Source organism: Coffea arabica, chromosome 4c (assembly GCF_036785885.1).
Source record: "Coffea arabica cultivar ET-39 chromosome 4c, Coffea Arabica ET-39 HiFi, whole genome shotgun sequence".
NCBI classification, from domain to species: domain Eukaryota; kingdom Viridiplantae; phylum Streptophyta; class Magnoliopsida; order Gentianales; family Rubiaceae; genus Coffea; species Coffea arabica.
The window spans coordinates 640490-651013 of record NC_092316.1 but is presented as its reverse complement, the minus strand read 5'-3'; the positions used below and the strand labels follow the sequence as shown (position 1 = coordinate 651013).

General features: G+C 39.1%; 2 protein-coding genes across 2 annotated transcripts; both read right to left on the bottom strand.

The window, feature by feature from the left end:
- Window positions 1-744: 744 nt before the first annotated feature.
- On the bottom strand, window positions 745-2249 carry LOC140004870 (uncharacterized). The gene is made up of 3 exons (XM_072045024.1): window positions 1811-2249; window positions 1205-1418; window positions 745-1049 (listed from the first exon to the last, which is right to left on the bottom strand). The coding sequence occupies exons 1-3, from the start codon at window positions 2179-2181 to the stop codon at window positions 990-992; spliced, it is 645 nt and encodes a 214-aa protein (XP_071901125.1). The 5' UTR covers window positions 2182-2249; the 3' UTR covers window positions 745-989.
- A 4225-nt stretch (window positions 2250-6474) lies between these two features.
- LOC113738421 (uncharacterized) lies at window positions 6475-9433 on the bottom strand. The gene is made up of 5 exons (XM_027265617.2): window positions 8678-9433; window positions 7893-8045; window positions 7634-7775; window positions 7022-7263; window positions 6475-6806 (listed from the first exon to the last, which is right to left on the bottom strand). Exons 1-5 carry the CDS (start codon window positions 9116-9118, stop codon window positions 6600-6602), a joined length of 1185 nt encoding a protein of 394 aa, XP_027121418.1. The 5' UTR covers window positions 9119-9433; the 3' UTR covers window positions 6475-6599.
- Between the last annotated feature and the right edge of the window lie 1091 nt (window positions 9434-10524).

Here is a 10524-nt window from a genome sequence, read left to right as displayed (position 1 = left end):
CCTTAGAATTTAGAACACCCCACAGCCCCCATTTTTTAAATAATAGATGCTCCAAAATATAAAACTGACAGCCACCAATTGTTGCCGACTCAAATTACTTTTTTTTTTTTTTTGGTCGACCCTTAAATTAGTTTGTATCAAGTAGGGTTGGGCTGTCTAGTCAAACTCGAATAATACCCACGTAAATTCTACTCGAGTAAAAATATTTGATCTTGAGTTCGATTCCGTCGAATTTTTTCAAAGTTGAACTCTAATACAATGTCAAACTTATTCTGTCTTATTCTAGTTACGCAAAATATAACTCAATCGAGTTTTCAAGCTTTATTTTTTAGTAAATTTTATAAATTTATAATAAATATTTAAAATATATATTACAAATACACTATGCCAAGTACTCCAGTTTTGGCTTTTTTTATACTCAAACTCGAGTAGATTGCATTATCAATAGGTCAAACTCGATTCAAATTTGGTGTTAATCGAAGTCAAATTGACCCTTCGACCGAGCTACTTGCAAACCAGAGTTGAGTAGTTTTGATTAATTTACACTTGGTATCTAACCGGAGGGAAAGAACTCTCCTTCGGACAAAATGGATGCACTGTGCTACACACGTGACAAAGTTTTAACGTACGGATTCCAGAGGACATTTGTATGCATTGCCTCGTGGCCAACTAGGGGTGACTAAAATTTCCGTGGTTTCGTGTTTATTTGATTCAAGTATCTACTTCATATCAAGCATATGAATCTAGCTGCGATGCTAGCTGGGACACCTATATTCTATTTGGCGTCTGCCTCTGCTGGCCTGAACGAAAATATTTGAGTAGCAAGCATAATAATTAAATAGAACGGAGTACCAGGGGCCCAGATCGACACCATTTCTGCGCAAAGAGACGCACAAGTACATTACGCTCGTTTGGATAATCTCTTTGCCGCCTCTCTGCCGCCATAGTCGCGAAGCACTAAATTAAAGCTGTAAAGGGCGTCTACATGATCAATCAGCGTAATCCCAAACACTAAACAGCCCATTCCTGATTCTTCTATTTTGACCTACCTGTACATTATCCAAATTAATTATTGAGTAGTACTCTGTAAGTTTCTCTGCCGGACCTGGCAAAGGAAGTAGCAAGTTTCAAGTGGCCTGAATAAATACTTTTTATGAAGTTTCTACTCTCTAGCTAGCTATGAGAGTGTAAATATAGGGGCTACCCTTTGACCCTTTTGGCGTGGCATTGCCTGGCCGTCTCTCTCGCGCCGGAATTCCTCTAGGACGGTTCTGGTCTCGCCCTCGCACCAGTTACTGTCCCGACAAGTACGCCGCAAAGATGCCAATGTCCGTTTAGTGGAACTTTCTACTTCTCTGATTTCATCCAGATACATTTGCCTGCTCCTGCACTCTACACTGCAAAATCCTTGATCCCCTCTGCATGAAAGACGTACGCAACCGACATATCAGTCAATTATAGGTCATCAGAATTCAAGAAACCATCGTAATATTTGTAGCTCGAGCACACGATTTGTCCAACCAAACCCCCCCCCCCCCTTCCAAAAAAAAAAAGAAGAAGATAAATTACACCTAAGGAGGTGGAAAAGTTGTGCTTTAACTTTAAGTTCAAACATTAATTGAGAATGAGTTGCTAAAAATTTGGCGTGACATCCATAAGGTTATTGTCTTTTTGGTGTTGTTTTTGTTGGGGGGGGGGGGGGGAGCCAAGTAAAAATTAGAGAAATACTACACTTACCGCTGACTCTAAATCGCATGGTACTAGGTACGAGTGTATCTATCAAAAGGTTCGTCTGGTTCAATGTTCTTACCTATACATGTAGACATCTTTATCAAGACGTAGAGTCTTGTTGCATAGGAAGCAGGAGCCGAGATAGCAGTAAGAAGACTGAGGAGAAAGGGTGGTAGGGGATGAGTGGGAAGATTGGTTAGCAGCAGTCATGCGAAAAATGGGTTTAACAAGTCTGAGGGCAGAGTTGAGGACAACATTGGAATGATCGGTGGGCAAAGTGGTATCAGCAGCTGTTAGTATCCTCAAGCCAACGGCGGTTGACGAGAGTTGGAGGTTGTGGGAGCTGATCAGTGACGATCTTTTCTTGTTTATCTTGCGATCATGATCAGTGTTCTTTTGATTTAGCTTCAGAGGGCTCCAAATTGAAACCGTGGAAAGCATCCTCAGCATTAATCAAGAAGAGGGCTGAGAGTAGAAAGTAGAGAGACAGAGAGAGATAGAGATCGGATACGGAAGAAATGGAGACGAAGGGAATGAAGCGCTCAACCACAACAGCCGTATTAATTTAATTTAACTTCAACGTGGAAATGGGACTCATCAGTCATCATCGTCAATGGACAAAATAATCTGCTGCGGTCCCTTAACTTGAGATGCACGTGCTTTATTTCTCTTTTTTAATCATTTACCTATGATCTTTACCGCGTTTTAACTTCGACGAGGACGAAAAGGTGGCAATCCCAGCCGTGAAACTCTTCCTGTGGGTCGGGTCGTCCCACAAAGTCTAATGAAAACGTGAAAATTGTGCTTGTTCGTAGCTCACCGTCTCATCTTTATTGCTTTTATTAATAGTGTACTAGTTTATTGTCTTTTTATAAGTGGACAGCAGTAATTACATCATAAATAAAAATCTTAAATCTTATTTTATTTATATCATACACACAATTTTCAACCACCTCTCTATCTCACATACATTAATTACACCATAAAAAGTTTTACCGTAATTATTTCAAATAACCTCTTGTTCAAATGAGGAATTTTCTTTATATGATTCTAGTACCATCGCAAACGGTGACACGTACAAAACTCTTTATATCGTTTTTTGTGTTGCTTAAAATGTTATATACTCTTGCGGGTGTCTAAAATTGAAGAATAGAAATACCTAAAATAATATAGAAATAAAGAGAAGCAATAACGATGGATTTAATGATTTTGGTGCTTAGAGTGGTTTCAAACTCATATCTTCCCAGATTTTAAGTTGCCTTTTACATGATTTTCTTGCTTATAAGAAAGAAAATGTATCTTATAATTACATCTCCAAACTGAGGTAAAACTAGTAGTGTCGTTCTTCCCACGGAGCAGAAGGGACTCGGGGCACGGACGGTAGGCGATTTTGGTCATTATCAACTGCGCGTAATTTTCTTTGTACATCGTGTAACTTTTTTTGCACATCGCGTAACTTTAGAGCAAATTTTTGTGGGACCCACACATGACGTGAAAATCGAGTTATAACTTGTAATCTCAGCCGCACAAATTTTTTAGACCAAATCAGGGCCATTAACCGTTCAGGGACGGTTGCTGCCCCATTTCCGAGCAGAAGCCAATTTAAAGTAAACAGTACCCATAATCACTGACATTGCATAAAAAATTAACTCGAATGTTAATGCTCTAACATACGTGCTTTTCGGTGAATCCCAAGAAAGCAGATGAACCATTTTAACATATCTTCAATTATTAGAGAACTTACAGTGTTGAGTTCAAATCCCTTGCATCTGCAAGAGTTTCCTTGGTGAAGAATCAAAGGAGATGAATATCCCACCTGTACAATTAATTAATTATACTTAGGGGAATATATATGAGGGTGATTGCTAGCTGATGCAACGCAGGCGACGCAAGCAAGTGAAGTGTAATCTGGACCGAAGGCATATGGAGAGACTTTGTCAGGGGAAAGCTCCGAATAAGTATTGCAAGCTCAGCATCGATCTGCCCCCCACTCTTAGCCTTATCTGCGTCTTCCTGATCGATCTGGACCCTCTGCAGGCTCTTCGCATCTGATTCCCGGCCCCCATCAGGATCAATTATTAATTGACAATAAGTGAACAGAATAATGTTGGAAGAATGAAACTAATCCTTTCGAGAAACTCCGGAGGAGGAGGTTTGATACCTGATTTTTTATGTTGTTGTATTGGTGATATGACAAAAGATTTTGATTTTCCATTCAGAGAGCATCTACGTACGACGTGTTGATTTGCCTTCTTGTGTTTTAGTTCATCGATATCCTTTAAGTTAACATATGATTCAAATTGACTGACTTTGTCAATTCTGCATGCGTTGGAGGGCAGCATCGGTCATAAAATCTGCTGGACGTTGGAAGACCAGTTCTACTCGTGATTCACGTATTTTCTTTTCTCTTGAAATTGATCCCCTTATTCTTTTCTTCTTGGAAAGTTCCACAGGCCGGATAATCGAATGTGATACCTTTCAAATTTAAATATATAACGTCAAAGCGTGACTAGTTAACCTTCCAACACTACTAATAAATAATTAACTGAAACAATAAATTTTTACCTTTCGATAAGGATTCGGAGTCCTCTACAAGTCAAAATTCTAAATAATAACGAACTCCTTATATATATCCTTGTATATATATATATATCCGATTCATCTTTCAAATCTTCGCCGTTCCAACTTCAAACACACACACACACAAAAGCCTGTACGTTACACAAAAGCTTTGTTCCTCTTGCTAACCCCTATCGCAGGCAGTGTTGAATCATGTCTGTAGTACTTCGCTCCAACGGTGCCGTTCTCTTTCTCAGGTTAGCCTCGGTTTTTCATGCATGCAACCCCTATTTTTATCTTTTATCTTTTTTTTTTTTGTTCTTTTAATTTGTTAACCTTCCGTTTCATACTTTCTTTTCCTCCTCATTCTCTATAATTCTTAATTTCCTCCGTATCTCACGTTATTTTAGTATTTGTATATATATATATGTATATCTGCTCCCTTTGATACTTTTTAACATGTATGCGCGGCAGGAGAGCGTACACTGTTGCGGTAGAGAATGTGAAAGCACAGCCAGCTGCTTCAGTGATGAGGAAGGTGGCGGAGCCAAGCACAAGCAATATTGATGTGGGGAAAGAACTAGTAGTTCAAGGGGCGAAGAGGGAGGTTTTCTGGATGAAAGATCCAAAGACTGGAAATTGGATTCCAGAGAATCACTTCAATGAGGTTGATGCTGCAGAGCTCCGAGAGAAATTTCTGTCCAAGGCGCCAAAACCCTGAAGATTGTAGTACGTAGAGGAATTGCAAGTTCAAACAACCACTACTATCTGTCGAAATATCTTTCTTATTTGCTTTTGTTTCTGTCAGTTATATCGGTTCTCCTTTAAGAATAATGAAAACACACGTTTCAGACGAATGAATTAGGGATTTATTCATGGCTTCATGTTTTTGACATGTATATATACTCCACCATGCAAGGGATAGGGATCCCTTGTTTTTTCCAACAAACAGTTAAGAATGGCTGTTAAAGGGAGATCCACTAAGTAACCACATCCAGGCAATTGCTGATTGGACGGGCACTCAATGGACCTTTTACACTCGCACTAAACTACTACTTACTACACCGTGACTCTTGCTTCTTTCCAACAAACAGTTAAGAATGGCTGTTAAAGAGGGATCCCTTGCTGCTCTCACCCATTTATGGGACGAGGCTTGCGTGTAGTTATCAAGACTAGAAACATGTGCATACATCAATTGTGGTCACCTTTTAAAGTTGCCTTGTTCTATCTCAAATTTTTGAATTGCAATTTCAATTGCTTGCACAGCACCTAACCCTGGCAATAGGGTCGAACGGGCGGAGAGTTTTGACACGTTCCAAAACCGGATTAAAAATATTAGTCCTAAACGAGTTTGGGTTTGGCTCATTCGACTTTGTACAATGAAAGTTCAGGCTCACCTCTTTATGTTTGTTAGGTACCAAGCTTTGTAACGGGCTGGACCCATTTTAAACCAGGCAGATTCTAAGGCGTACTACCTCTATCCGGCACGCAAGACGCTCTATTGCACATATTTTCAATTCAACCGACTGCACTTTCTTTTTAGTAAATTCGGACATAGCAGCACCCAGGTAAGGAGGACCAACTAAACCAAATCCAGTTTAGTTATTGTTATCACCTGCATCGACCATTATTAGTAGCAGTGCATTTAACCTGAGAGCCAATCCCATACCGGAGAAATTACTGCCAGAGATCATATTCACTTCATCTGGCAGTTCCGAAGCTTGAGCGGTAGTGTACTAATCTAAAGTAGGCGGTCCAGGGTAAACATCGCAGCTTCTATTTATCTTATACCATGGGCATGCTTTTTGCGGACTTGCTTGGCCATGAGTATGATGAACGTGAGAACTAATCAGTCAGCCCTTCTTGTCTACAAAGCTCACAGTGCACCTGGACCCAACAAGTAATAACGTCATGGCCAAGCCCTTACGGCATGGCATAATGTAAATAAAATCTGTAAAACTGCTCTAGTGTGCGCAAGCTGAACGATGCTTCAACCAGTTACCAAAGTGTGAAAGATACGTGGAACACAAGATTAACATAAATATTGTGCATTGAACAGAATAGGACGAACCTTTTTGTTGGCTCTGAAATTCTATATCCCAGGTGTTCCAAATCATGAAAATAACCATGTCCCTGCGGCATATACCACCTCGTATCCCACAAAAACCATTCGAGCAACGCACATTTGGTACAAAACTCAGCCAAAATGCCCATGCCCATTAAAAGCATTTATGAGTTTCATGGAAAAGAAAGAGAAACGAACCAAATCCACAAGTGTAATACCTTAACAAAAATATCCCAAAACATGGTTACAAGTATAGTTGGATGAGTTCATCACTGACTACAGAGGGTGTTAAGACACCCAAATCAGTGAAAAGTAAGGTCAGATACTGAGGTGGCGTATAGTCTCGGGCAGATGTTTCGACTTCAACCTTGGAAGGTATGGGTACTCCAAAATCAATAGGACGTAAAGCAGGAACCATGTCCTTTTGATCCAGCGGATAAAGACGAGCAAACTGCAATAATAGAGATCAACAAAACCTAATTGCTTTAGCTATAAACTGCAACAAATAATTGAAATTGAAAATTTTCATTCATCAATCAGAAGCTTGCAAAAACACGGAGTGAGTGTACCCAAAGACAGTGCAGTAACTCAATGTCATGTTCATATGAGCTCGATTTCAAGTCAAACTTTGGGGGGGGGGGGGGGGGGGGAAGGATTTTTATGTACCTTGTAGCTTTCAGCAGCAACATAAACTGGTTTACTCATGCTCTTAGCAACCAATGCAATTTGGTATGTCCCCATCATGTTAATTATTCCTCCACTCTCAACAACTCCATCTGCTCCAACAAAAACCATGTCAACTTCATCCATGCTATATGCCACAGCAGAGTCTATCAATAGCTTCACGGGAACGTCAAGCTTGGCTAGCTCATTGGACAATCGCAACCCAGTTCTATCTGGCCTTCCCTCTGCATATCAGAGAATACTAACTTACAAAGCTTTACTTGCTTGAAATTAAGCTTAGTATCACATCAAAGAAAAAAAAAACCAAGAATTGATCAGCATCAACTACAAAGATGAAGCCAAATGTTTGCAAATCTTAGTATCTTCAATCTACAGTATGCAAAAATGATGCTGATACTCTGTGAAGAAAAATACATGATCTAGTTTTGATGCATTTATCAATTGGAGATCGCCTTTACACAATCATGCATCATCTTGATGCCCTTCTGTGCACCATGAAAAGAAAGATGTAGGAAATGCTAATCAGTGAAGGCAGATTTGGTCCTACAGGTAACAGGTAATCGTACCCTAGAAGCAAGATGTACGAATGCGTACCTGTGCAGAAAATGCGAAACAGTTTCCTGTTTTGTGCAGCCGTTCTCAAGACTTCCAACACCACACGGGAAAAGCCATGCACCAATATAGTACAACCATCAAAAATGAAATCCTGACTAAGCATCGCAATTATTCTCCTAGCCTGTATGATGAGCTTAATTAACAACTCTTTCCGCATGAAATGCAAAAATTACATAGTCAATAGTGAAGTGATGGAAGATTGAATCACTAATATAAATTCAATAATTAGCCCAAGCACCTTGTAAGAAATCTCTCCAAACTTCTCTGCACGTTCAAGAAGGCGAGACTTAGCTGAATTGAAATCCTCATACTCCAGAGCTGAAGTTCTTGTCACATACCGCATGAACAGATCACAGCCAGCTGTCAGAGATATCGAGGTTGTATCCCATGACTGGAGGAAAGAGAGAACGGTTCGTAGAACATTAGATTTTTCTCATCGATTGTTTTAGTCATTCATTTCTATGGTTGACAGAAATCAGGGGAAAAAAAAGGTACATATCTCATTTCCTTAATGCATGGCTCTCCTCTCCTTCCAACTACCTTGTCACGTTTAGGCAATTCCATTTTGCATAAACAACTAAAACTAGAGCAATCTATCACGTTACTTCCAAACTTCGCCAGACTTATAACACAAGGAGCAAAGTTCAATTGGTAGCAAAATCAAGAAATCGAACTTGAGAAACAGACGAAGTTAAAGAAATGCTCCAATAAGTAGCTCAAGCCAACCTCATTAGATAAACCAGGCCCGGTCATGGCCATGCTGATAAAGAACAGGTTTGATAGACGGTAGAATTAAAAACAAACGTCCAGTAAAATCTCAGGCTCAAGCCTATTACTGAGTTTCACCGGGGTAAGGTAAGAAGAAAGCAGCATTACAATCGACAATCGTCAAACAAAATTGCAGAAAGAATTTTTTTATCAAACCTGAATACGAGCCACCCCCAACCCCACTCCTCCTCGTCAACTCTAAATCAAGCAAAATGGAAGTAAACAATTCCAACAAAGAGAGTAAAAATGAGTTACTTTGAGGGAATCAGAGGCTTTCTTGAGCTCAATTTCCAGCTCCATCATAGTATTCGCCTCGCTGGACCGAATAACGGACGCCAAGGCCCTAATGGCCGCCACAGCCTCAGCCAATTCAGGCTGTTTCCGCCAATTATTGAACTCATCAATCACGCTAAAGGCCTTGGGCGACTCGCCCGACTTCAAAGACAAAGAGTCGTCAGAAACGGCTTCGTCGGCTTGGCGGCCAACGGCAGCTTGAGCTTGTGCGAGCCAGTCGCTGGTAACGACGCCGTGATGAGCCGCTCGCGTCTGATAATAAGCAGAAATTTTAGGGATTTGCTGTGGGGTTTCTGCCATAGACAGCGGGGGGGCAGTTGGAGAGAGGAGACGGCTCTCAGGCTTGGCAACGCCGTCGTTTTGTTGTTGGTCGAGAATGAAAGAAGCGGATCGATACCACATTTATGAGATGCGAGCACTCTATTTTCCTTTTATTGTAAATCAGTCCACCGCTTTGTTTGCCCTTTCCTTTTTTGTTTCGGCCGTGTGTAATTTAAGAGGGAATAGAATCGAATGAGAACGAAAGCTTAATCTGCGAAGATCGCCGGTGCGGCTGTGGATGATTTTTCCGGTGATCAAGAGCCTTACAAAGACGGGGGGTCGAATATTTTCTAAATCGAAATTGTACCACCACACTACTAATCTCGCTCGATTAGGCGTTAATCAGTGATTGGGATTCCACTTTTGGACTAGGGTGCGCCCTGGGAGTCGGACATTGATTTGAAAAATGCGCTTTTTATATATATATATACTAGAGAGGACAGCCCGCGCGGCGCGCGAAAATTTGATGCTTGTGATTCAAGATAATTAATAATTATTATTTAATATTTTGTAGTATAGGAACTGAAGTATGATGATTTTATCATGTGATTTTAATAAAAAAATCATAAGTTATATAGTGAGTCAATAAAAATATTGTGCAATGAGATATCCTTATCGTTATACTATATAAGAATCAGTTGTGATCAAATGTTATATTTGAATTTCAACTGCAAAGATAAGAATAGTTTGAAAATGTAAGAATGTTTGAAGTGCAATTAAAAAGTATCGAAAGGTCTCTTCTAAAACTTATTCAAGATGATAAAAACATTTTAAAATATCAATTGGACCCTTCATCTCTTGAATCTAAATATGTTCGTGAAAAATCCCTCAAGCAATGCTTATGATTTGTCTCTCGACTTAAGCTCAATCTGAATTATCAAACCAAATTTATCCATCAATCACTTTGCGTCCAATCTAATCTAAAATAATTTTATTTTTAACTAACTATTTATATAATTTGGTGGGCATAATACGACTTAATCACATGTTTCTTACAGAGATAATAATGCCCAAAAATGATAAATAGATAAGAAACTTAAGTGGTTTTTTTCAAAATTTTGTAGAAACAATTCAGATTTGGTATTTTTTGCTATGGGCATTTCTTTATAATCTCATAAATAAGTTCAAATCTACATAATTGTTAAAGATCTGAATTGAAACTATCTTGATTATAAAAAATTGGTGCAAATAATATTTTCTAAAATTGAAATTGTAGAAAATGGTAACTAAAATCAGAAGAAATTTCTCATATGAATTCGAATTGCAAACTATAGGTAGAAACTGTTTAATGATATTTTCCAATGTTTACTTATATAAGTATCTAATATAACATCTCTACTTAATTGACTCGTTTGAACTATGGATAATAATTGTTTCAATTAAATCAAGAAATATTATTTATCATTGTACAACATACAATTATGAGTAAATGAATTAATACAATGCAATTAAGATGGTGCTGTAACTAAAGCATTTAAACTCATCAA

What these genes read in the sequence shown, in the direction of transcription:
- LOC113738421 (XM_027265617.2), bottom strand. Translation starts at nt 9,118, where the DNA reads ATGTGGTATCGATCCGCTTCTTTCATTCTCGACCAACAACAAAACGAC. An exon ending in AAGCCTCTGATTCCCTCAAA is followed by an intron (nt 8,046 to 8,677) that starts GTAACTCATTTT and finishes TCTTTCCTCCAG; the next exon opens with TCATGGGATACAACCTCGAT. An exon ending in GTTTCGCATTTTCTGCACAG is followed by an intron (nt 7,264 to 7,633) that starts GTACGCATTCGT and finishes TCTGATATGCAG; the next exon opens with AGGGAAGGCCAGATAGAACT.
- LOC140004870 (XM_072045024.1), bottom strand. Translation starts at nt 2,181, where the DNA reads ATGCTGAGGATGCTTTCCACGGTTTCAATTTGGAGCCCTCTGAAGCTA. An exon ending in AAAGATGTCTACATGTATAG is followed by an intron (nt 1,419 to 1,810) that starts GTAAGAACATTG and finishes TCTTTCATGCAG; the next exon opens with AGGGGATCAAGGATTTTGCA. An exon ending in CACGCCAAAAGGGTCAAAGG is followed by an intron (nt 1,050 to 1,204) that starts GTAGCCCCTATA and finishes GATAATGTACAG; the next exon opens with GTAGGTCAAAATAGAAGAAT.